We start from the raw sequence: 26,666 nt of genomic DNA on the forward strand, positions 1-26,666 counted from the left end.
CCCTCTGGCACTACACAATAGATAGGGAAGGAAGAAAGTTGGCTTAACTCTCCATTCAATCCATGTTAACCTTTAACATGGATGCCTTACTTTGAAAAAGACAAAAGTAAAAAGATCTAAAAATGTTTGTAATTTTATTGGTATAGTGCAAGGAAGTGGCCTTCATAACCCACCGTTATTTATTCTGTTGACTGAGGCAGTCCATTATTTATAAAAGTAAAACTGAAGTGATTCCTAGTCACTATACCCACACCTGTGGTTAGAAGCTATTCTGAGTTAGTGGCTGAAGGCTGGCCCCAGTGAGTCTATTAAACAACTGAAGGGTGTTGGATTCTCTCTGGAACATCTGTGGAAGAGAAAACATTGGAAAGAATCAGAATTTAGCACCATCTCAACACACACACACACACACACACACACACAATTAATTAATGGATGACATTAGAAGATATTTCAGAATTTACTCAAGAGCTTGGTGTGGTTCGTCACAATCTTGTCGGAATCAGAGGCTAATGGGCTCAAGGCATGCTCCAGGTCTTTAATGGAAAAATCTACACTGCCAGTTCAGTGCAGCGTGTCATTGAACTTATCATTGTTCAAGTAAGACAATAATTTCTTAAGGTAAAAGACCCTCTGGCACCACACAATAACAGTCAACACCAATTCCTTTACCAAAACTAGATTGGTATCTCATTGCCTTCCTGATCACATTTGGATGCTACATTTGTCTACAAAGCAAGAGTGACCACATTTCAAAGCCAATTCTTTAGTTGTTAAGTACTTTGGGACATCTCAAGCAGATGAAAAATGTGATGTAGATTTTAATCATTCTTCCTTTTCATAAAACACCGTTATGTGTCATGGTGGCTATCTCTAATGGATAAACACACACAATGTGAAATGTGTTTGACCAGTCTGAATCAGCTCAGAAAGCATAGGGTCACAGAGCTAATCTAGTTATTTTATTCTGTGGCCTACTTGCATTGGTACTGTAGAATGGAATGGTCACATGATGCAACAGGTTACTGTTAAGACATACTTTTTTCATGTTCTGACCAAACTACTTAGAAACAAAACTCCTGTTGTTATCAACATTTGTTACAGTTTTTCAGATTCCAAAACCATTGTACACAATGCTAAGATCTATGGGACAAAGACACTGCCTCATGATCAGCCATTCTTGCTGCACAATTCTGGTGAAAGGGCAGCAGAATTCCACTTGCGTTTTTAAGTGAGCTGTTCCTTACCAATGCAGGGCAAACTGCCTGTAAACTTTCTAACATAAGACACTGCTTATTTACTGTGGTGACCATAACTCCACAATGAATGATATTAAAAGCACATGAGACCGATTACTAAAGAACAATTACTAAAAGTGGAGAGAGGAAACAAGTTCTGCTGTACACAGTAACGAACGTATCATCAGACTTTTGAATTCAATAATATTCTGGGAGTTTGTATGTAAGGGTGTCCATAAGTTGAGCATTTGTAACCTGGGGACAGCGTGTATATAGATATAGAGGTTGCACTCCAGAATCATAGAACATAGAACACTACAGCACAGTACAGGCCCTTTGGTCCACAATGTTATGTCGACGTTTTATCCTGCTCTAAGATCTATCTAACTCTTCCCTCCCACATAGCCCCCTATTTTTCTATCATTCATGTGTCCATCTAAGAAGTCTCTTAAATGTCCCTAATGTATCTGCCCCACAACCTCTGCTGGCAGTGTGTTCCACGCACCCATCACTCTCTGTGTAAAAAAACTTACCCCTGACATCCCCCTTATACCTTCCTCCAGTCACCTTAAAATTATGTCCCCTCATGTTAGCCATTGTCACCCTGGGAAAAAGTCTCAGACTGTCCACTCGATCTATGCCTCTTATCATCTTGTACACCGCTATCAAGTCACGTCTCATCCTCCTCCTCTCCAAAGAGGAAAGCCCTAGCTTGTTCAACCTAACCTCATAAGACATGCTCTCCATTCCAGGCAATGTCCTGGTAAATCTCCTCTGCACCCTCTCTAAAGCTTCCACATGCTTTCTATAACGAGGCGACCAAAACTGAACACAATTCTCCAAGCGTGGTCTGACCAGGTCTGTCCTGAGCATATAATTGAAACCGCATATTGCATGAGTCCTCCACCATAAAAGGTGCAATCTTTTAAATGTTAAATAGAGGGGACTCCTCTGTTCCTGTAAGAGAACATTAAAGATTATGTGAAGTTACTTGGATACTTGCTGGGAGTTCTCCCAATGGGCTAGCCAATATTTATGCCTCAACTTAAAAAGATTACCAGGTCATTTTTATCACTACTGTTTGTGGAAGCTTGCAACATTCAGGTTGGTTGCTACACTTTTTACACCAACTGTCTTTCAAGATCTCTTCACTAATCGGATGTAAAGTGATTTAAGATGTCCTGGGGTTATAAAGGGTGCTGTATTATTGCAAGTTCTCTGTGTAAAGCAGGACCCTTCCGAACTTTCTTCTATTACTCCTCCTAAACTACAAAATATTATCCTTTAAATTCTTAGATCAGTATTATTTTCTTTTCCTATTTAGATTTGGTGAAAGCAAAATAGAGAACATGAATGCAGCATTAAAGACCCTTGAAAACTAATTCTCACCAAGCATATCCTCCTCTTTCAGACCAAGCAGAAAATGGTAGCAACTTTACCTCATTCTCACAACTTGGTGCTGCATTCTACTTGCCACTTTGACTAATATCAGAATAAAACCCATCTATTTGGTGTCTGGTTCACTGGTAATGATGGATCTAGGAATTTTGAGGTAGTTCCTCACCAATCCCAGTCATGCATTGAAGGGCTGATTAATGGAAAGCCCATTTGACCATTGGTATCCAGAGCCATCAAAACAGAAGCACAGATACCTGAAATGCTGCTGCAAGTAAGTTTTTCATTGCACCTGTGCATACATGTACAGGCGCATGTGACAATAAACTCGACTTTGACTTGACTTTGAGTCACAGCTTCCAGTTCAGCATCCAAACACTGTCCTGTTCTAAAATGGAACTGGAGAGTTCTAGGTTATGGGACACAACTGTGTGGCTGAGTTTGCAAGCAATGAAATGGACTGGCCACTACTTGTTCTGAGTCTGCAGCTAAAGCAGAAATGTTGAGATGTATTTTATTAGTTTAAAACAAATACATCTAATATTAATTTTGAACGTTCCTTAGACCTACAGCAAAGGATTTATTGTAAATAAAAAAGAACTTAGATTATCCACCTGAAAAAATATATCTGCTGATCAATAAAGGAATTTAAAGGGAGATTGTTCCTACAAGCACACTATCCTAGGGACTAGAAAATAATTTCAATCTTTCAGAGACTGTGAAGTTGATTCAGGTTGGATGATAGCACAGTAGTACGTTAGTTTGTCAGCAGGATAATGTTACAAACAAAGCCTCTGTAAATTGTAGCATGAGATTAGTGATGATATGGAGACAGATATGCTGGAATCTGGAGCAACAAACAATCTGCTGGAGGAATTCAGCAGGCTGAGCAGCATCTGTGAGGGAAAGGAATAGTTGACATTTTGAAACATTGACAAGTCCTCCCCCTATAGAATATATAGAAAATAGAGGCTGTACATTTTTTTTATTCATAGTCTGCTCTGTGTTTAAGATGGCCGCTGGGTCTCCTTCTTCTCCAGCCCGAGCGGGGGAAACTCTTAGTGCGGGAAACATATAGCTCATTAAACAAATAGTTAGCCCATTCCTAGGAAGACACTGTTGATCTATTGTGTAGCTAATGGTTGTTACGGCTAGTGCAACTAATGATTTTGTAGCAGTTCTGTAGCTGACAGTTTTCATAACTGATAAACCTAGTACCAGTACTCCCAATGCCCGTGATTAAGTCAGGAAATGACTGTGGCGAAAGACAAATGGTTGTGAGTCAGGAAACAACTGTGAAAGGAGGCAAATGGTGAAGGATGAAACTGTGAAGATAAGAGAGAACGTGATGGATTGTGATAATGTAATTGAGCTATGAAAAAGGTATAAAAAAAGGCCTGTGAGCTTTGCTCGGGGGCAGTCAGAGAGAGCAGTGATCAGAGGGTGATTGGTAGCTGGCTGTCTGACTGTCACAGCTTTTGTTTGCAAATAAAAGTTTAACTTCTTGGAGAATCTTCTGTGTCTCCTGGTTATTCTCAAATCTCGGCAAACCACAACACCCCCCAGAAGCTGCTCTCCACCTGCCAAATTCCTCCAGCAGACTGTTTGTTGCTCCTGAGTAATGATATATTGGAGCACAGATAATTAGCTGGGACTTAAGAGCATTAAGGAAAGTGCTACTGTACCTGTTTCCACTCAGTTTCTGTGCTGTGCTTGTAGCCCAGCAGATGGCAAATTCCATGTAATGTAGTCACCTACACAAAAGTGAAAAGCGGATCATTCGCCATCAAATACCATGATTAAACCTTGACCAAAATGAGAAATTTAGTTTAAAAGCTGAAGATCCATTGAATAATTGGGTGTTACCATCCATTTTGCACCACACTTGCTGGCCCACTGATTTATTAATGCCCTTCTGTACATTTGCCATGGACTAATTTCCTCCCACTCTGTTTCAAATAATGCACATCTCCCTCTCCTATAAGCTACTAAAGCTAATTCATTTTGTTTCCCCATTCTAAAACATGCAACTTTCTTTGTGGAATTCCTACCAGTTTATGACTAATACGTACTGTTAATACATTGTAGAAGTCTTGCCCATGTACTTGGCTTTGTCTGTAGATGTATTCTACTCCTAAGAAGACGTCTCCGAGGTTATATTCATCCTGATGTAGGGGTTTGGGTATATCCCCTGCTCTGAGATCCTGGAAGAAAGATTAAATGGATTATCAAGCTATTTACACAATCATTAATCTTCAGTTACCTCATCAATGACCTGGACAATATTCAGGCTCAGGGTGATAAATGTCAAGTAACATTTATGCTGCACAAGTGTCAGACAATGGTCATCTCCACCATGCAGAGCCTCTCCAACTCCCCTTAACTTGCAATAGTATTGCCATTATGAATTCTCAAATACACTAATGAGGTCACCATCGATCAGAAAGGTCAGTGGATTAGCATCATAAATATTACGGCTTCTCAAGCAGAGCAGAGGCTGGATGCTACACCATGACTGATTCCCTTACTGATTCCCCAATGCCTTTTCATCACCTACAAGGCATGACCAAAGTGCAATGGAACTCCACCGACCTCCAAAGCTGTGGCTCTAACAGCAATCAAGAGGCTTGAAATCAAGAAGGATAACGTAATTGATTTGTTTAGCATTTCATCCACTGGCTTGAATATGCACAACTGCAAGATGCATTATTGTCAATCTTCTTCCTTTTGAAAAGACCCTCAGAAATGAAGGTGACTTGTTGTGAGGTGACTGGCATTGGTTTATTATTGACATGTACTGAAATACAGTGAAAACCTTTTGTTTTGCGTGCCATCCAGGCAGATCATGCCATACGTAATTACATTGAGATAGTAAAAAAAAATGCAGAATATGGTGCTACAGTTACAAATAAAGTGCAAGGGCCACGACAAGTTAGATTGGGAGGTCAAGAGAGGTCCATTGGAGAGTCTGAAAACAGTGGGAATGAACATTGTCATCAACACTATTCTCCAAGTCACAGATCAATCTAACATGACAATATACTATTGCTCCTTTAGTGTCGTTAGATTAAAATCTCTGTGCTTCAGGTTAACAATAAGTGAAAAGCAGAACCTTGCAGACGTTAGAGATCTGAAATATCGCAAAAATTGCAATCAGGACTCATCAAGTTCTGGGTCTGATGAAGAACCTGAAATATTAACTGTTTCTCACAACGAATATGCCAGAGGTTTTCAACCTGTGGTCCACGGACCCCTGGGGATCCGCGGCGGGTTGCCAGGGGGCCCACAAGCAAGCCAAGAAAAAAACTGGAAGAGTGACCTGTTACAAAGACGTGGCTTACTTGATTGCTCCAGTTTTCCACTATTCAGAAAATCAGCCATATCTATTCTATCTGTTATAGGCGACAATCTTAGAGACTTAGATGGTGCTCCCTTCTGGTAAACTGCCACTTAATATTCGATTTGTGTAGTCAGAGTAGTCAGTAGTGTTCACTACTCACTACTATTCGGTTGTGCACTGTAGTGTTAGTGAGACTGAGTGACGTTGTTGGTGTGCCTTAAAAATATTGCTTACTTACCGTGCATTTACGCCACAGTGACAAAAAGTGTGCAAGCGTGTAAATTTTAGATTAGTTTTGATAATTTTGTTTATCAGTAATAGTAATTAAACTGTCCAGCATGTATTGCTGAGTATGGAGAAATTTCTGAAGAGAAAAGCTGACCAGAAACCGGAAGATTCTGATGACGAAGGGGATAAAGGTGACCAAAAGAGAAAACAACGCAAGTATGATCCAGAATACATTTCATATGGCTTCATCGCAGTGGGAACAAATGCGGACCAACCTCTCTGTGTTGTGTGTTTGCAAACACTGTCCAACGATGCAATGAAACCAGCGAAATTGAAGCGCCATTTAACAACAGCGCATCCAGATATTGCCAGTAAGCCGAAGGAATATTTTGAGCGGCAAAAGGAGGTGTACCTCAAGCAGAAAGGCAAAATGACAGCCTGCGCCACTGTAAATGAGAAGGCTTTTCGTTCATCATATTTGGTAGCATTACGAATAGCATGTTCCAGAAAGCCTCACACAATTAGAGAAGAGCTTATACTGCCTGCAGCAGTAGATATGTGCGAAGTTGTACTGGGAAAAGAATCCACTCAAAAACTGAAAGCCATTCCACTGTCTGATAACACAGTAAGCAGAAGAATTGGTGATATGGCGGAAGATATACAGAGCCAGCTGATAGCACGTCTTCAGCAAGTCAGATTTGCGATTCAGCTCGATGAAAGTACTGACGTTGCCAGTGCTGCGCAGTTGTTGGTTTACGTTCGATATTGCTGGGAAGGAGAGGCTTTGGAAGACTTTTTGCTTTGCAAGGCACTCCCAGGGCTTACAACCGGTGAAGAGCTTTTCCGTGTGCTTGACACTTTTTTTGTACAATTGGCATTGGCATGGACACAGTGTTTTGGAGTATGCATGGATGGTGCTGCTGCAATGACGGGACGGAAGTCGGGTCTAGTCGCACGAGTGCAAGAAGTAGCTCCACATGTAGCAGCAACCCACTACATGATTCACCGTGAGGCTTTGGCTGCAAAGGATATGGATGAAAATCTTGCGGATGTGTTTTCCACATGCATTAAAATCGTTAACTTTATCAAAGCCAGGCCGCTCAATCATCGTTTGTTTGAAAACATATGCCGTGAAATGGAAGCCGAGCATAAGCATTTGTTGCTACATACAGAAGTCAGATGGCTGTCACGAGGCTGCATTGTGCAGCGTGTATGTGAATTGCGAGATGAACTGCTCATTTTTCTATATGAGCATAATGGATCATTGGCACAGTTCTTGACAGATGAGATGTGGGTTGCCAGATTAGCTTATCTTGCAGATATTTTCAACATTTTGAACAGCTTAAATCTATCATTGCAAGGACCTGGCTCAAATGTTCTGAAAACGCATGACAAAATCAATGCCTTCCAGAAAAAAACTCTGTATCTGGAAGGGAAGATGCGAGCAAGGTGTCTATGATATGTTTCCGTTGCTGGCTGACTTTCTGACAGTGAACTAGACTAAGACAGAGGCCATTGCGAGCACCGTTTTGAACCATATTCAACAGCTGTCACATGATTTCCATGAGTATTTCGGCGACAATGACACGAGCATGTTTGATTGGGTTCCAAATTCGTTTGAATGCATGCTTACTGATTTAACTGGACATGAACAAGAAGAATTGGCTGAATTGTCATCTGACAGGACCTTGCGCTTGCAGTTCAACAGAATGTCACTGTTGTCGTTCTGGATAGCATGTTCGCACTGCTGTCCGGCAAAGCCGTCAATGTTCTGTTACCATTTGCAACCACTTACTTGTGCGAAGTAGCATTTTCTTCAGTCACTGCCATGAAAACCAAATACAGATCAAGACTGAATATTGAGGATGACATACCACCACGTTTGGACAAACTCTGCAGTGCAAAACAGGCACAATCTTCACATTGAACTGAACACTGAAAGACACTGCTGGTAATTATTGGTGATTGAACTAGTCACTGTTTCAATAGGGCCTATGTGCCGTAATTTAAGTGTTGTATGCATGAATTATCGATTGTTTGATTTTGTGGGCTTTGGGGATCCGCCATCTAACAGGGACATGTTCTGGGGGGCCGCAGCATGAAAAATGTTGAAAACCACTGGAATATGCTGCCTGACCCGCTGAGTATTTGCAGCATTTTCTGTTTTTAGTAACAAATGGTAAAAAACCGATTTTAAATGAATCTGCATTGATGAAACGATGACAGTGGGAGTAAAGGGAGACCAGATCTCAGGCTTGGACCCGACCCAACCTCCCCCCACTGATCCCCGTCCCGACCCAACCTCACCTGATGGAAGGGGAAGGACAACACGTCGGTGGCCGCCTCCCGCCCCCGGTAACGTCCGTTGAGGATCCGCATTCGCCGGTCGTCCACGCAGATCAGGCCCAGGTCGAAGCGGCTGAGGCCCAGGATCTGGCGCAGGGCCTGGCAATCCCGCCGTAGCCGGGCCCGGCGGAGTGGCACCGCCCGCTGCAGATCGCGGATTAGCAACGCCATGGTGGGTGGAGGCCGCAGGTTGCGGCCGTTGTTAATGGCAACCCCCCGCCCGGCGGAAGTGAGTGCGCCGGGCTTCCTGCTCCGTGCTGACTGGATGCGGACAATGCGCCGGCGGACTGCACTTTGGTTCCGCGCTGATGGCGGGAGGGGATCGGACGACGGAGGGTGCGGCCAGTTAATGATCAGCGTCCGGAGGTGAGGTCGGAACAGCGAAGCCGTCATGGAGCCGGGGGGCAGGCGACTGCCCACCCTCTTCCCGACCGGGGACAGCCGCTTCCCAGCGCCGCAGGCCACTGTGTTCGGGCAGGCGAGCGAGGCGGGGCCGCCTGTCGGCTTCGGGCATCCCGTCGGCGGGGCGGCGAGCTCGGCGCTGCCGGCCGCTTACGGCCCCGCTCCTGGGCCGAGTCACGTATTCAGCTTCAAGCCCCTCAACCCGTTTCCCGCTCCCGCAAGCTTCGGTAGATCGACGGGGGGAAACTTCGGGCACCCCGAGCCAACCTTCAGCTCGCTCGGCCACCCCGACTTACAGCGGGCCCGAGCTGCCGGTCTGGACGCCGCCAAAGCACCCAATAAACTCCCATCCTTTCACTTCTCGCAGGCCCCGAGCAGTGGGGGTGAAGCGGGCGTTTTCGGTTTACCACAGAGTAAGGCTGGCCCCTCTGCCCCCGTTTTCAGTTTCTCACAAGCCGCAAGCAGCTCTCCCTCCAGCTTCTTCGGGCTACCTCGGCCGAAAGCTACCACCAGTTTACCAGATGCCTTTAGCTTCTCTCAGCCGACGGCCGTGGGCAGTTCTGCCGAAAGCTTTCGCTTTGTCCAGCCGGCCCCGTTCACCTTCTCGCAACCAAGTGTAGCTGGCTCAGTGGATGCATTGGCGTCAAACAAGACATTGGGCAGCGAAGAAAAAACGGGTCAGAAACCGGTTTTTGGTGTGAGTGATGCTAGCCCTTTGTTGGCATATGATGGGAAACGTGGTGCAACGGGAGTCGGTGGAATTCCGGCAAGGATTGGGCCTGTTCCAAAGTATGAAGTGGAGGAAGAACAGTTGGCTACCAAGAAAGGGGTAAAAAGAAAAGACAAACGGGACAAGTCACCACAACAGTATGAACACAGTCCTGCTAAAGAACAAGCAGTAGGGACGATAAGCAGGCTGTCTTTGGGGAAACGGCCAGTGAAAGTTGCACCATCAATGGGAGTCTTTAATCGCACCCTTCGCGATGTGTTGAAAGGTAGGAGGGAAACAAAGAGAGACAGCGCACCCTCGGAAGATGAGACAATTGAAAGATTAAAGCTACTGTCCGAAACGAGCATTCCCTTGAAGTGGCCTGGTCGTATGAGAAAAGAAGAAACAAAAAAGAAATCGAGAGATGGTGAGTCGAATTATTTATAAAATCCCGCGGAGAGCGTGAGTCGTGGAGTTGAACTGTTACCCTCGTACACCAATTTTTTTTGTTGCCTTCAATTTTGTGGCAGTTTGTTCATAATACTTTGACACGACAGGTTTGGTTCTTCAGCTGGAGAAGACTTCAGACAGACAATCTATCCCGCTGTTGCCAGGCATACGCTAAAAGATGAACTCGATCTCCCAATCATGGCCTTTGCAATTTATTTGTCTACCTGCACTGCACTTTTTCTGTAGCTGCAACAGTATATTCTGCATTCTGTTTTCTTTTTACTACCTCTGTATACTTGTGTATGGTTTGATCTGCCTGGATGCCGCGCAAACAGAAGCTTTTCACTGTATCTTGGTGCATGTGACAATAATAAACCAATACCAATATTTTCCTCATTCCACCATCATACTTTTGTCATCACTTTCATTTTGGATCCCTGCTGTTTGATCCAGTTATTAGGAACAATTCTCTATTTACACTTTTTATAGTATTTACCCTTACTATCCACTCTAAGTTAATAGAACAGTACAGAACAGAACAGGCCCTTTGGCCCATGTCTGTGCTGACCATGATGCCAATTTAAACAAATCCCTTCTGCCTGCACATGATCCTTAATCCCTCCATTCCCTGCATATTCATGTGCCTATCTAAAAGTTTCTTAAACACCAGGAATAAGGAGTGTATATAAAATGCTAAATGCAAACTTTTTTTAAAGCATATCCTCAAACTCAGATTAATGTGACTGCCATTTGTTTCTGGCAATCCTGCTTTCTTTTCTCTTATAACCTATTTAAATTCCAAATTAATCTGAGAGACACAGTTTATTGTTTAAATAAAACACTGTGCAGCCTTGGTTGTTATCATCTTCTGTGATGCATCCATCTATATGGCCACTCTGTAAGTTAAAATTATCCAGGGCATAATTTTTTGACCTAGTAACCTGTGAACAAATTAAAGCAAAAAGTTAAAATGTTAAAATGATAATGGGAAATTGGTTTATTGTTATATGTACCAAGGTACAGTGAAAAATTTTTGCATGCCATCCAAGAACATTTCATTTCAGCAGTTCATTGAGGTAGTACAGGAGAAAAGAATAACAGAATGCAGAATAAAGTGTTACAGTTACAGAGAAAGTGCAGTGCAGACAGACAATGAGGTGCAAGGGCCGTAACGAGGTAGATTGTGAGGTCAAGAGTCTATCTTATTGTACTAGGGGACTGTTCAATAGTCTTATAACAGCAGGATAGAAGTTTTCCTTGAGTCTGGTGGTACGTGCTTTTGGGCTTTTGTATCTTCTGCCCTAGGGGAGGGGGGAGAAGAAAGAATGTCCAGACTGGGTGGGGTCTTTGATTATGTTGGCTGCTTTACCGAGGCGGCGAGAACATAGAACAGTACAGCACAATACAGGCCCTTTGGCCCACAATGTTGTGCCAACCTTTAAACCTCGCCTAAGACTATCTAACCCCTTCCTCCCACATATCCCTCTATTTTAAATTCCTCCAGATGCTTATCTAGTAATCTCTTGAATTTGACCAATGTACCTGCCTCCACCACCACCCCAGGCAGCGCATTCCTTGCCTCAACCACTCTCTGGGTAAAAAGCCTTCCTCTGATATCTTGCTTGAACTTCCCACCCTGACATTCTGATGCATTGATAAAAATTGGTGAGGATCAATGGGGACATGCCAAATTTCTTTAGCCTCCTGAGGTAGTAGAGGCACTGGTGCACTTTCTACATGGCACCTATGTGGTTGGACCAGGACAGGTTATTGGTGATGTTCACTTCTAGGAACCTGAAGCTTTCAACCCTCTCAATGTAAGCAGGAGCATGTGCACCACCCTCCTTCATGAAGTCAATAACCAGCTCTTTTGTTTTAATGTTTGGTTTATTTTCATTTTTGCAGATAGTAAATATGACTTTTTCCATTTTTGCTTTTGAAGATGTCAGCTCATTTTTTGCTGTTTGCTGCCTAGTACTTGATATGAATGTACACAATGAATGTCAGGCTGCTCTTTGACTACTGAGTCGTTGCAGTTGAATCTAAATCCTTCCTTGCAAGAAGCTCAGAGTGTGCACATCCCAAGTCTGTTTGTTCAAACCTGAATTTTTTTCTTGCCCTCGTGCTATCTCTGGAAGGAGATTTGAGTTACCAGGGTACCAGCCAGGCTTTCTCTCTTTCTAAGCACAGCTCAAACGCCATCTACAAAACCACAGATGACACCACTGTTATTGGCAAAATCTCAGATGGCAACTAGGAGGTGTACAGGAGTGAGATAGATCAGCTGATTGGGTGGTGTTGCAACAAGAACCTCACACTCAACGTCAGCAAGACCAAGGAATTGATTGTGGACTTCAGGAAAGGGAAGTCAGGAGAACACACACCAGTCCTCATTGAGGGGCCATCAGTGGAAAGGGTGAGCAGCTTCAAGTTTAGCTTCCCACCATCAGGGACATATTCAAGAAGTGGCGCTTCAAGAAGGCGGCATCCATCACTATGGACCCTCACCACCTGGGACATGCCCTCTTGTTACTACCATTGGGGAGGAGGTACAGGAGCTTGAAGACCCACACTCAATGATTTAGGAACAGCCTCTTCCCCTCTGCCATCGGATTTCTGAATCGTCCATGAACACTACCTCATTATTCCTCTTTGCACTATTTATTTATTTCGTAATTTATAGAAATTTTTAAGTCTTTGCACAGTACTGCTGCTGCAAAACACAAATTTCACTTCATATAAGTTGCTGATAATACACCAGTGTGAACTGTCTTCATGATGCTGGATTATAGTTTGGAGATTAAGCGCTGCTTATGTGTGACTTTCAAGGTTCTCATTTTAGTTTTGCTGAGTTGTGCTTATAATGTCGTGGATTAATTTCTCTTTTGTTATCTTTACCTTCGCAGATTTTTCTGGTAAGACTGCTTCTCGGAGACTACGCCGAGGTGATAGTACAGACAGCCAGTCCAGCACTCCTTTATCAGAACTCACTGCCATCCAGTGTAAAAACATCCCAGCTGACCTTAACAAAAAGGAGATCATTAGGGAGCACTTCTCTCAGTATGGCAAAGTGCAGCGAGTGTATTGCCAAACCAGTAAGAACCTGGCTGTGGTTCATTTTGCCAATCATGTGAGTTCCCAAGGACTACCATTTCCATTAATAAACATAAAATGTTAAAATTTTATTAATCAATGCAGAGAGTTAATGTGAGAGTAGCAGAAGTAATATCAGCACATTTTACTTTTGTTTTATTCAGTTGCTATCAATTTTGCTTTTTCCTTTGTCCCTGTCAATTAATGCTTGTTTCATTGTGACAGGCACAAAACTTTGAAAACAAAATAATCTGTCCTGCCACACAAGGTATCTTTCTTTTTAAAAAAAAGTCTATTAGGAGGGTATTCCTCTTTTTCTTCTTTCTTCTTACAAGCCTTTTATAAAGCAAATAAAGATGAAGTTTCCTGCTGTTGGGGAGTTGTTAGTAGAACAGATTAATTTGCAAAAGAATTGGTGGAGAAACGAGAATTTTTTTTAACACAATGAATTAGTATGTCTTCAAATGAGTGAAAGATGAAAATAGAAATTGGGTAACTGCTCCAAGGAAAATAATGCCAAGAGCAGGAGACTAGGACTTTGGAAAATTCTTTCAAGGAGTTGGCACAGCAATTGGATGAATGATTTTCTGTGCTTTTTTTGGTTTGTGGTTTCCAACTAAAGGTTTTCCTTTTATTGCTTCTTTCTTTTCCGCTTTAATCAATCAATTCAAAACTCTGTGATGGTTAAAATGGTCTTGTTTCTCACCCGGGTTGTCAAGAGTGCAAGTATGAACCATGACTGTTGTCAGGCTTTTTACTTGTGGCTGAGCCAGGGCCTGGTCTGGTTTGCTAACTTGTACATTTTTTGTGAGGGGATAAAAAGTTTTAAAAGTTATTAGCAACTGAATGCATCAGTCCTATGCTCGAAACTAGATGAGATTCAGGCATGCGTGTTGGTCAATGAAGAGAGTGTAACAATTAATGTTTCTCTTAAAGGTATCAGCATCCACTGCAAAGAGGAATGGGAAGACATTATGCAAGCAACGTATTGAAATATTTTGGCAAAGGAAGAAAAACAGTAAGTTACAGACAGTGCTTGTTTTATTCTCTACTTGCATTATTCTCCACATTGGTTTTATTCGAGATGTATTTATTCCTCATACAACTCTGTAGCTTGTGGCACCACCAATGTGCATTTGTTACAGTCTTTCAATTATTATCCTTAGTGTACTCATCCTATTCCTAATTGGATATCAGTAATCCATTTAATGAATTGTGACATGTCTTTAATTTTTGAAAGCAATGGGTCAGTTCTAGCTTTTTAAAGGTTTATATAAACTAAAAGGGAACCACAAGTACTCTGGTCTTGGGTCTATTTGGATGTGATGCTGATTAACTTCCCTCCTTGGATGCCAACTAGTATTAGGAAGGTAAAGCGTCCGTGTACCCCAGCAAAGAAATAAAAACTCTGGCTAGTTGCTATTTCTAAGGACTCCATTGATGTTCCTTGCCAATGCTTTATTCTGCAGTTGGTGGGGTTATTACGTTACTGCAGGCTTGGCTGAGATTGCAGCTTTCCCAGATGATCACTACCAGTGTACAAGCATGGGCTTGGTGAAATAAAGATTGGGCAATTCTATTATTCATTGCCATTGTACTATTATCACAACAATTCACAACTTCCTTTTCTCTCATCTTGTCAGGTCCTGGAAAAAAATCTTCATGGGAAGAAAAAGAGAAACCAAAAGGAGATGAAGAGAAGCCTTGCATGGATAAACCCAACACTGAGCTTTCACCTTTACACAATCCTACTGCAAAAGCTGCTGCTGTAGGAAGTATGGCAAACCGGTAACACAATTTGACACTCATCTCATTGACCTTCGAAGGCATTGACTGTAGAAGCTTAGGAGAAAATGACTTTTCCTTCAGTATATCAGTGATGCTGGAGATTTGGGTCTGATTTGGAGCTTGTGCTCAGAGCGCACAATCCTATATGCATGTATTTGGAGGCACAAGTCAATGTTGATCCAGAGTAGTGCACTTCTATTATGTTGCTTTTTACTTCCGCCTTTATTTCTCAACTATTTTGTATTGTGAGTATGATCATTCTGTTCCATGGTTCCGTTCCATTGAGGCTGCCTCTCTCGTCATCACCTCCGTTCTTTGTGTGGGAACCCACGTGAGTGTTAGCAGGGCACTTGAGTAAGTGTAGCTGGATATATTTTGATCCTTGCCTGTGCCTATGAGCACACTTTAAGTGGGTAATGATTTGAGGCAATAGTTTTAAGTTATATTCTCTGTAGTACAGACTTGTTGATTCCATTGTTGATCTCCAACACTTGGCCTGTCTGAAGTCAGCTAAACCAGCATGGGCAGGAGTAAAATCTAGTTGTTGTATGTTAGATCCAGCGCATGAAGATCAAGATTACAAATTTGCAAAATACAATAGAGGGTAAATTCCAGGAGTAAATTCATTTGTCTTCACCTATTTACATTATAAAAGGCCCTGGTTGTAGAAAAACCATTCCAGAGTGCGTGGACTTGCAACTTGGGAGGGGATGTCTTGTGAAGAGATTCCAGACTCCTATTGCCATCCTTGGAAGTGTTGTGAATAAAGTCATCAGGGAACCAAGTGTTTTGGTGGGGAATTGTGAGGGTTTTTGGAGGAGTTTTTAGAGCTGAGGGATAAGACCGTGAAGGAACTTTTAGTTGGTATACATCATGTTAAAATGGGTATCAGAAGACAGTGTTGATTGGCAGGGTCAGAAGGGATGATGGAAAAGTGATGTTGGGTGTGGGACTGGGTATGACTAACAGAGCAAAGTTTTATGGACACTTGTCCCTCCCCACTGATAGCTACCCTGGCACTTACACCTGCAAATGCACCAAGTGCTACACATATCCCTACACCACCTCCCTCACCTCCATTCAGGGTCCCAGACAATCCTTCCAGGTGAAGCAGTGCTTCACCTGCGGCTCCGAAGGTGTCATTTATTGTATCCGGTGCTCCCGGTGCGGCCTCCTGTACATCGGTGAGACCTGACACAGATTGGGTGACCACTTCGTCGAGCACTTTCGCTCCGTCCACTGCAACAGCCAGGATCTCCTGGTGGCCACCCACTTCAATTTCCACTTCCATACTGACATGTCTATCCATGGCCTCCTCTACTGCCACGCTGAGGCCAGCCACAGGTTGGAGGAACAACACCTCATATTCTGCCTTGGGAGTCTCCAACCTGATGGCCTCAACATCAATTTCAATAACTTCTGGTAACCCCACCTCTTCTTTTTCCCCTCCCCACTCCTTTGTCTTCCCCTATTCTTGTGGCTCCCTTCCCCTGCCTTGATGACCTTCCCATCGCCAATCCTACCCTCCCCCATCCTTTATTCCATGGTTCACTGCCCTCTCCTACCAGATTCCTCCTCCTTCAGTCCTTTGCCTCTTCTACCGATCAACTCTCAGCTTACTACATCTTCTCCCCCTCTCCCACCCACCTACCTTCACCCTATCACCTGAACTTGCCTATGCCCTGCCTGTGTGTACTCCTCCCCCCACCATCTTATTCTGGCTTCTGCCCTCTTCCTTTCCAGTCCTGATGAAGGGTCTCTGCTTGAAACATCGACTGTTTATTTCCCACCATGGATGCAGCCTGACCTGCTGAGTTCCTCCTCCACTTTTTATGTATTGCTCCAGATTCCAGCATCTGCAGAGTTTTTTGTGTCAAAGTGGAAAATGTGAGGCAGGCCTGAAGGGTATTGTAATTGTCAGGTCTGGAGGTGACAGGCATAGGAAAGGAGTGAAAAGTGTGATGCTATCGAGGTGAAAATGTTGTCCTTGTGATGACGCGGGTACAAATGGGATGAAATACTGTTTTTGCTCTTTACAGTGTAAACAATATTTGTAAGCAGCTTGACAATGTTGGCAATTGAAATGCCAAGGGAGATAATGAAGAGGTGGGTTTGGATGTCATCATTGTAAAAATACAAGTCGACATTGCTGCAGCCCAGCAAGTAGTTCACTGTGCTATTTTGTATATGTTGGGATGAAAGGACATAAAATGACACTCTGCCTGTGTGAAACTAAGTATGGAACCACAGTATCTGCAGTTAGCTTGACAAACATGATGGTATCCTGGATCTTTAAGAGATAGTGGATCAAATCCCACCACCACAAATCTTAATTAAATTTCAATATAAAGCCTGTATCATGAAGCTACTGAAGTTTTGTCAAGTCCCATCTGGTTCACTAACATACAAGAGAAAAATCTGCAGTCATGTGACTCTGGTTTCAATGCTTGTATGTTGGCTCAGAAGCTTTTAGATAGTTTTGCACAGATCGAGCCAGTATCTGCTAGCACGTCTTCAATGTTTGATTATTTCTGTTCACTTCAAGCACCTACAAGTTAGAGCAGTTGTGGCTGCCCATCATTACAGAAAGTTAACCTTTTCTTTTCTGAGTGGTTTCAGTTCAAAAGAGTTCTCAACATACCAGTTATTTGAGCTGTACTGGGAAGGACCTCAAGAGTAGAGGCAGCTTTTGTTTGTTGACTCCTCTCCACTCAAGCCATTTCGACTGAGCACCTATACCAAGTTGTGTCTTCAGCTTTCATTCGTGTCGAAATGAGTTTCTTTGTCTTGTATAATTTACTGGGATGTAATTTGACCTATACCAATGAAAGATTGGGATTGTACCACTACTCTAACAGGATCAACAAACAATCTGCAGGAGGAACTTAGTGGGTTGATCAGCATAATTGGGGATAGGAAGTTTTGATGTTTTGGCTCAAAACCCTGCATCAGGACTGTCAGGATTACATGACAGTTGCAGCATAGAAATCTCATTACCGAGTAATAATCTGGTCTAGTTGCTGCGTGTCCAGATCATGCTCTCTGCAAATCCTCAAGACAGAGCATTTGTTATACCTTGCTCACTGCATGAACTGATCTTGAGTAAACACTTTTTTTTGTTCAAGTTGTGCCCTTTTATTCCGAGTAGACATTGATACTATAAACTAGTGTGGGAGCTGTCCAGCATGAGGTGGGTGGAAATTCTCCAGTTCGTGCAACAACCTGTCTTCCCATCAGAGATGACTCCCAACATCTGGGTCTATACCAGTTGATCTCCCTTGTAAGTGGTAATAGTTGATTCCCAGTTGATTGAATGTGTAGTGAAGTAAATTTGGAACACTCTGCCTGAGGGAGTGGTGGAGGCAGGTACTCCCACAGTATTTAAGAAGTACTTAGCTGAGTATTTGAAATGCCAAAGCATAGAAGGTAGTAGGCTGAGTACTAGAAAGTGGGATTAGGATAAATAGATAGTGTGGATGTAGTTGGCTGACAGACCTGTTTCCATGTTGTTTGACTTTATGAAGCTTGAGTGATCTTTCTAGGTCACTCAAGCTCCTAACCCTAATTAAGGTGCTGCACTGTTGGAGTTACTCTTTGGACACTGCATTGATTCTATCTTTCCAGTAGCTAAATTGGGAGTGAAGGGCTGGGTAAGTTGTTGGAGGTTCTTGGAAGAAGAATTACCGGTTTTTTTTCTTTTGGATTAACCTCCTTTGTCTTCTTTGCGGTCATTGTTTGGAACCCTTTTGGGTTTTCTCTCACAGTTACCATTGTGACAATCGGTGGGCAGTTGTTGATGATGAGAGCTATAGGTCGTTTACTAAATTCAATCAACTGGTAAAATCAGTTGCACAAGGTGCAACTGAGAAGTGGAATCAGTGATTCACAACCACTTTGCCAAGTTATTGCCATATGAGAGACGATGACTATTCTTTCTCAGACATCTTGTGCGCTTTCAACAGAAATATCATTGTTCTGCCCTCTTGAGGTCAGCTTCCTGGGGAGTGGCAGATTGGGTTATCATTGACAACAGAGTTAACTATTCAACTGCAAACATACTGTGGCTATAAGTGCCAGTGTTTTGCAGCTAGTGATTTAGAAATTGATTCTCAGAGTTTTCCACTACCTCCTGGGCACAAATGAGGAGTGCAGTGAAATACTCTCTGCTTTCCAGGATTTGTGCACTGACAGCAAAAGTATTGACATCAGATATGGTTAATTGCCACCCTATCCACTACTTCATACATTTAATTCCTCTACAAGCAGCACACTATGGCTGCAGTATTTATCATCTACAAGATTTACTGCAGCAATTAATCAAATCTTCTTTCGACACTGCTTCCTAAGCACTGGGTGAATTTATGCAGGTGTGGATTATGGCTGATGCTGGGTGAGGTTAGGCAGAATAGTTTCTTGCTCATGCTATCAGTTTGCCAGCATAAAGCAGAGGTGAATCAAAGTGTTTTATCTATTAGTGATAGATTAAGAGAAGCAACAGTCTATAATTCAATATTCTCTCAGGGCAAAGTGAACAATAATGGCAATAACTGGCTTAAAAACAAGTCCAGTATTTCATTAACTCTATTTGTTCTGTAGGTCGCCAGTCAAGAATGCATCTTCAAAGAGCCAAAAACCAGAGAGTGAACCTCAACATTCGCCAGAGATGGAAGATCCGGTGATGATATCTGAGCGTATAGGGACTCTACCTTCTTCTCTCAGTCATCTGATCGGCACAGTGGCTGTTAATCCAGAGGAGAAATATCGGGTACTTGACCAACGAGACAAGTTAATGAGACAAGGTAATTTGTTGGTTTAAAAAGATTTGTCCAATAGCTAGACCATGCACCTGTTGACCATGAATCCTTCCGATCTCTTTTCTTCCCGTACCCTATTTCCTCCTTTCTTTTCTCCATTTCTCTGACTTACCTACTTCTCTCTTACTCGTTTCATTGTCCCATGAATGCAATTTGTTACCAGCCTGATTTTTTGCATCCTTTCATGTTCCCTCTTTCACAGTGAGTGAAACTAAATTCTGATCTCAACAGCAGTGAAAGTAACCGTGTATTTTTCTTAGTACCATAGAAGGAATGGTGGAAGTAAGGGTATTTTGGGGAAAGGAGGGCCATATTCCCAGATTTGTTGTGGAGCATTTGGGAGCTGCTTCAGCAAATGCTGGTGAGTTAAATCATTACCAGGTTTGCTTTTTATTTGAACCATTATTATGTACACCTAGATTTTATGGGGAAAGTTAAAGCTGCATGTATATTTCACACGTTGTCACCAAACTAGTGGGATGTTGTCATGGTGTTCTGCTGGTATGTTTTCCAACTAAATGAAGTAACTGCTTGAGCATCTGATCTTTCAGTGAAGGTCTCCATCCTTTTCAGCAGTCTCCCCATTCTCAATGAACTTGCAATGCAAGTGCAAAAGACATGCCTGAGGCATTTGCAAACACCATTGGCTAGAAGTGCTCAGCTGATCTTTCTTCTTCCAGAGAGCACCATCATAATGGAAGCCAGCCTTCAGATGATTTACTTAATTTCAAGTAATCAAGAAATGACTACATGCAGTAGATGCAGCACAGATTATGGTTGAAATCCTGTGCTTCTGAAAGAGCTGTGCCTCTGATCAAGCATGGCTACAATACTGGCAGTGGAGCGTTGCCTGAGCATGTTTTATTCATAAAAAGCAGGGCAAATTTAACTTGGACAGTCGCTGCCTCTTCAGTCAGCTCGAAATACTCATTAAAGAGGTGGAGGTGTCGATTAAAGTGCTTTCAAGTGGCAGAGAGACATAGCTAGTAGAGCTGCAGCCTTGCAGTTCAAGCGATCCAGGTTTCATTCCCGACTCCTGATGCTGTCATTGTGGAGTTTGCATGTCCTTCCTGTAACTGCATGAGTTTCCATCCATGACCCAAGTACATGCAAGTTGGTGGGTTAATTGGCCACTCTGTATTTCTCCACAGCATGTAATCGAGTAGTAGAATCTGGGAGGTTGCAGGGAGTTGATGGGAATGTATGAATAAGGAACACGAAGTTGGCTTGAGAGGCCACATGGCCTACTTCTGCTTCATCTTTTATTGTTTCGTATGGTTATCTCAGTACCAAAGTTTCACAGTGGCTGTTCCTTGAGATAATGTACAAGGCCCACTGATCTTTAGCTGCCTTATCAATAACTTTTCCATCATTTTAGGGACAGAAATAGGAATGTTTGTTGATAATGAAGCAGTCCATGCCTCTAAATGCAGCAAAGACTTCAATGAAATTCACTCATGGGCTGATAAGTGACAAGTAGCATTGGTACCACACATACTAAGCAATGACTCTCACCAATAGGAGAGTGTGTCCACTCATGTCCCTTTGATATTTAACCCCATTGCTATTGTGGAATCCCCCACCATCAACACCCAAGAGGTCACTATTTTGTAGAAACGTAACTCGGCCAGCAACATAAACACTGGCTGAGAGAGCAGTTATCCTGGCTTACGCAATGCACACAAAATGCTGGAGGAACTCAGCAGGTCAGGCAGCATCTATGGAGGGAAATAAACAGTCGACGTTTTGGGTCGAGACCCTTCATTAGGACTGGAGAGGGAGAGGACAGAAGCCAGAATAAAATGATAGGGGGGAGGGGGAGGAGCACAAACTGGCGGGTGAGAGACGGAAGGTAGGTGGGAGGAGGGGGGATGAAAGGGAGTGATGTGAGAAACTGGGAGGTGATAGGTGAAGAGGCAAAGGGCTAGAGAAGAAGGAATCAGATAGGAGAGGACATTAGACCATAGAATAAAGGGAAAGAGGTGGGGAAACCAGTGGGAGGCGATGGGCAGGTCGTGAGGCTGGGGGAGGGGAAAGAGAAGGCACAAGGGCGCAATGGGAATGAGGGAAAACAAGGGGGGGAGGCAAGGGGAAAAACAGAAGGGAAGGTGTACCAGAAGTTGGAGAAATTGATGTCGTCAGGTTGGAGACTACCACCAAGATGGAATATGAAGTGTTGCTCTTTCACCCTGTGTCTGGCCTCAAGGTGGCAGTAGAGGAGGCCATGTTAAGATATGTCATTATGGGAAGTGGAATTGAAGTGGGTGGCCACCGGGATATCCTGGCTGTTGCGGCGAACGGAGCGAAGGTGCTTGACGATGCAGTCACCCAATCTGTAGAGGAGGGAGCACTGGATGCAACAAATGACACCCTCAGATTCACAAGTGGAGAGCTGCCTCACCTAGAAGGGCTGTCTAGGGCCCTGAGTGGTGGTGAGGGAGGAGGTATAGGGGCAGGTGTAACAGTTTGCACAGCTGCGGGGATAAGTGCCACGAGGGTGGTGGTTGCAGGCATAAGTGCCCTCCCCCCCTTCTGTTTTCACTCATTCCCATGGCCCCCTCACCCCTTATCTTTCCTTCCCCCACCCTCATGACCTACCTATCACCTCCCTCTGGTTCCCCACCTCCTTCCCTTTATTCCATGGTCTATTGTCCTCTTGTACTGGATTCCTTCTTCTCTAGCCCTTTGCCTCTTCCACCTATCACCTCCCAGCTTCTTGCATCACTCCCTTTCATTCCCCTCCCCCTCACCTGGACTCACCTATAACCTGCCTATCTCCTCCCCCTCTTCCCCACCCCCCCCCCCCCCCCCACCTTTTTATTGTGGCTTTTTCTGCCCTCTTCCTCTCCAGTCCTGATGAAGGGTCTCGACCTGAAACATCAACTATTTCCCTCCATGGATGCTGCCTGACCTGCTGAGTTCCTCCAGCATTTTCTGTGTGTTGCTTCAGATTCCAGCATCTGCAGAATCTCTTGTCCCCAGTTATCCTGTCTTATTTGCCCTTTCCACCAACTACAAAGCCCAAGGCAGTGTTCTCTCTACTTGACAGAATGAACCCACTTCCAATGCTCAAAAAGGTGTTGTCCAGACAAAGCAGCTAGTGTAGACACAGACTGTAAGAAGACATGGCTGGGGTCAGAGGAAGGCAGTGGGTTGGAGGGCTTAGGGGAGGGGAAGAGGAGGGCTTGGGGGAGTGCAAGGGATAGGGGGTGGCATGAGAGACCAGGGGTGGGTAGGGATTGGTGGTGGAGGATGAATATACACAGGGTTTGGAGCTGCGGTAAGGCAGTCTGTGTGACTGGTGCCCTATCCACCATCTTTATTGTTTTCTCCCTCCATTATTGACGAATCCTGGCTGTAATGTATGCTATCTGTAAATGTGCAGCAGCAATGCACCATGACTTCTTCAGCTGTATCTCCTCTACCTGCAACCTCTCGTCCTGATTGAAGGACCAGGTCAGCGTTAGTGTGTTATCACCAGTACCTGCAATTTCCTCTTTATGTTCCATACCTCATTCACTTGCCTCACTGATCCTTTATGTTGACTGTATCCAGCAGCTTTGCAGGAGTACATGAACGGCAGCAGTTCAAGAGGGTGGCTCACCACAACCAGCTCAGAATTAATTGGGGATGGGCAGTAAATGTTGATCTTGCCATAATCTAAAGAAAAACTTAGAAAGAGCCATTTAAATTGCATCAGATGTAGATCAAAGAATGTCAGAATGTTGAAGAAAGATTTGTGTGGTCTGTTGGATGGTGCTGTACTTCTGAAGGATCACAGCTGGAGTGAGGCACAAAACAAAATGAGCTGATTGCTTGGACTTCACTACTCTTTAAAAATGTTGAGATGCATCACTACATTTCTCTACAGCCCGAGTGAAAAGAACTGATCTGGAAAAGGCTAAAGCTGTGGTGGGGACCTGTATGGACATGTGCCCAGAGAAGGAGCGTTACATGAGGGAGACAAGATACCAGCTCAGTCCTTTTGAAATCATACCTGGCACTGACAAGGTCAGCTTTAAACTCTCCATTTGCTTATTCCATGTACCTGTGGATCATTCTGAAGTTTGTTTAATATACAGATTGTTCATTTGGACAGTGTTTGCTTCTTACCCCAACTGGCTACTAATTTTGTCTAACTTAGGGTGTTCTGACAAACTGTAGAAGTGAGCATCAGTTCATCTCATTCCTTTTAAGAGTTTCAGAATCTCAAAACTCTTGTTGAAGTTCCCTTTTGTTACAGGCGATCTAACTTTCATGAAATAAGATAATTATACTTATTCTGTTGTAATTGTCACTGTTAGCGTTTGCCTTTCCAGAGATCCATTTTGGATATTTTGGCCACTATATTGTTGAACTAAGTTGCCATGTGACATGCTGAGTGTTTCGAGCATTTTCTGTTTTTATTTCTGACTTCCAGCATCTGGCTTTTTGTTTGCTTTTCAACTGACCATAAGATAGTTTGTTCACTTCGGGAAATGCATGTTGACTCATACAGTCCAAGGGGTGTTATCACTTGATAATGTGCTGGTCATAATGTTAGTTCTGCAGAGTCAATTCTCTGAGTATGTGTTTCAAATTGGGGTTTCTGTAGAAGCAGGAGGTTGATATAAAATCAAAGAGAAACATTATTAAGTGTTCTATCAGGTGCAGTGACAATTAAGTGTAACTATACAGTAGCACTCTGATAATCCGGCAGCCTTGGGACTCTGGTAGAACTGGACCTGCAGCTTATCCAGATTATTGGATGTTATTCCTATTACTATCCAAACACTTTTATTTCACTTTTTTTACATGTCACACGGGACTGTAATAAATTTTCCAATGAACCCAGTGAGTTTAAAGGGACAGGAAGTATGCAAGTGTTCCTGATCCCTGGTGTTCTGAACCCCAAACTAGGCTCTTGCTGTACACCCAGCCCACAGTCCAGACCTGTACCCCAGCTAAACTCTGGACCTCTGCTCTGGCTGCTTGCATGTTGGACCCCTGGATTACTTCTGGACTAATGAATGAGCTGGATGCCAAACAAACAGGATTTCTGAACAACAGGATGACCATTACCAGTTGCACTGTATATGTGTAACGTTAGGTATAATTGCTATAAATGAATTATTGCTAAAATAATGAATGGGGAGATGTACTTGTGCATGGAAAAATAGCTTGCTAAAGAAAAATTAAGTTTATGTGCTGTGTTGACACAGCGGCTAAGTTTCCATACAAAAAATCCAGTTTTAAAATCCCATCATATTCAATGTGGAATTTAAATTCAGTTACTGATCTATAACATGGAAAACAAAAATGTTGACCAGAAAAAAAACACAGGTGATTGCAGGTTGAAAAATGTGGTTAACTCTTAAACATCTTCTGAAGTGACCCAGCAAGCCATTCAGTTTTACTATTACTGCCATGTCTGAACAGAGAGAGAATAAAACTGGACAGATCATCCAGCATCAAACTAGATGCTCCCAGTCCAATCAACCTTGCAATGTCCTCCTTGCAAACATCTGGAGTCTTGGTGCCTCAGTTGGAAGAATTGTCCTACAGACTAGCCTGATATTGTTCTCACAAAAACATACCTTTAAAGATAACATGGTAGATACTACCTGTTTATCAAACTGGAGGTGGTGATAAAGTCTGGAGGGCGCATCCTTTGGACCTCTCAGTATTGACTGCAGACCCCATGAGGTCTCATGATATCAGGTCAGACACGTGCAAGGAAGCTCCTCCTGATTATCACTTACTCAGCTGATGAATCAGTGTTCTTTCATGTTGAACAACACTTGGAAGATGCTCTGAAAGCGGCAGGAGTAGCTGGGTTGAGTACTTTAGTGTCTACAAGAATGGCTTGATTGCACCATCATGAATTGAATTGACTTAGTTCTAAAGGGCATGGTTGCCAGACTGTCTATGGCAGGTAGTGAACCAACATGAAGGATGAACCAACTTGGCATCACCCCAGTAGTCCCACCAAGACAGATACATATGTTGCAACTGGGGCAACATATGATCTGCTGGAGGAACTCAGTTGGTCAAACAGCATCTGTATGAGGAAAGGAATCGCTGACATTTTGGGTCAAAACCCTGCATCAGGACATTGAGAATTACACACGCTTTCTCGCTCCCTGGCAGATTGTTTGATGTTCCAGGTACCAGCATCTGCCATCTCTTGTGTCTGTAGCTCCAACTGGGCGTCCACGAGGTACTGTGGACCAACAGCACCATAATTTCATGGGCTGGCATATCGCTCACTTTACCATTACTGTCAGACCAATGATCAACCCTGTTCAAGAACAGGGTCGTTACAGACAAACAGCACAGAAATAAGACCTTCGTTCACCTTGTTCATGCTAATCCCATTTACCAACACTTGCTCCATTGCTTTCTGTGCTTTGGCAAATCAAGCGATCATCCGATACTTAAATGTTGTGATAGTACCTCTCTCCACCACCCACTCACGCAGTGTGTTCTAGATTCCAACCACCTCTGGGTAAAAAAACATTCACTTTAGATCCCCTTTAAATCTCCTGTCCCTTACCCAAAACTGATGCCCTTGATTTTTTGATAGGATTAATGAAGGGATACACAAGAATGCAGATGGTGGAATCTAGAGCAACAAACAATCTGCTGGAGGAACTCAGTGGGTTGAGCAGCATCGGTGGGGGGAAAATGGAAAGGATTGCTGAAGGGCTTGCCAGGAGCAGCATCAGGTGTAGCTAGCAATGCTGATAAGACCATAATACAGGACTACATGTAAATGCAGCATGCAATAAGCAGAGATGAGCAATCTCAACCAGTAGATCAGGTCAAGGATCTGCAGTCTACCCTTGTCTAGTCGTGAATGGTGGTGGACAGTCTAATACCTA

At 43.4% G+C, this 26,666-nt stretch overlaps 2 protein-coding genes across 4 annotated transcripts in view; one reads left to right on the forward strand and one right to left on the reverse strand.

Annotated features, from left to right (window-relative positions):
* Window positions 1-115: 115 nt before the first annotated feature.
* Window positions 116-8,782, reverse strand: LOC127571899 (endoribonuclease YbeY-like). The gene is made up of 4 exons (XM_052018651.1): window positions 8,509-8,782; window positions 4,706-4,837; window positions 4,319-4,387; window positions 116-346 (listed from the first exon to the last, which is right to left on the reverse strand). Exons 1-4 carry the CDS (start codon window positions 8,716-8,718, stop codon window positions 260-262), a joined length of 498 nt encoding a protein of 165 aa, XP_051874611.1. The 5' UTR covers window positions 8,719-8,782; the 3' UTR covers window positions 116-259.
* The window catches only part of mcm3ap (minichromosome maintenance complex component 3 associated protein), a 78,490-nt gene continuing 60,604 nt past the window's right edge, over window positions 8,781-26,666 (forward strand). For 2 of the 3 annotated variants that reach the window (XM_052018639.1, XM_052018631.1), the window contains exons 1-6: window positions 8,804-10,085; window positions 13,015-13,238; window positions 14,138-14,219; window positions 14,845-14,989; window positions 19,586-19,788; window positions 23,675-23,814. In XM_052018639.1, the coding sequence (XP_051874599.1) occupies window positions 8,939-10,085; window positions 13,015-13,238; window positions 14,138-14,219; window positions 14,845-14,989; window positions 19,586-19,788; window positions 23,675-23,814 (1,941 nt within the window). In that variant the 5' untranslated portion in view covers window positions 8,804-8,938. Of the gene's footprint in view, window positions 10,086-13,014; window positions 13,239-14,137; window positions 14,220-14,844; window positions 14,990-19,585; window positions 19,789-23,674; window positions 23,815-26,666 lie in introns of all 3 variants that reach the window. The other variant, XM_052018624.1, reaches the window with a different exon arrangement.

This window comes from Pristis pectinata, chromosome 1 (genome assembly GCF_009764475.1).
Source record: "Pristis pectinata isolate sPriPec2 chromosome 1, sPriPec2.1.pri, whole genome shotgun sequence".
NCBI lineage: Eukaryota > Metazoa > Chordata > Chondrichthyes > Rhinopristiformes > Pristidae > Pristis > Pristis pectinata.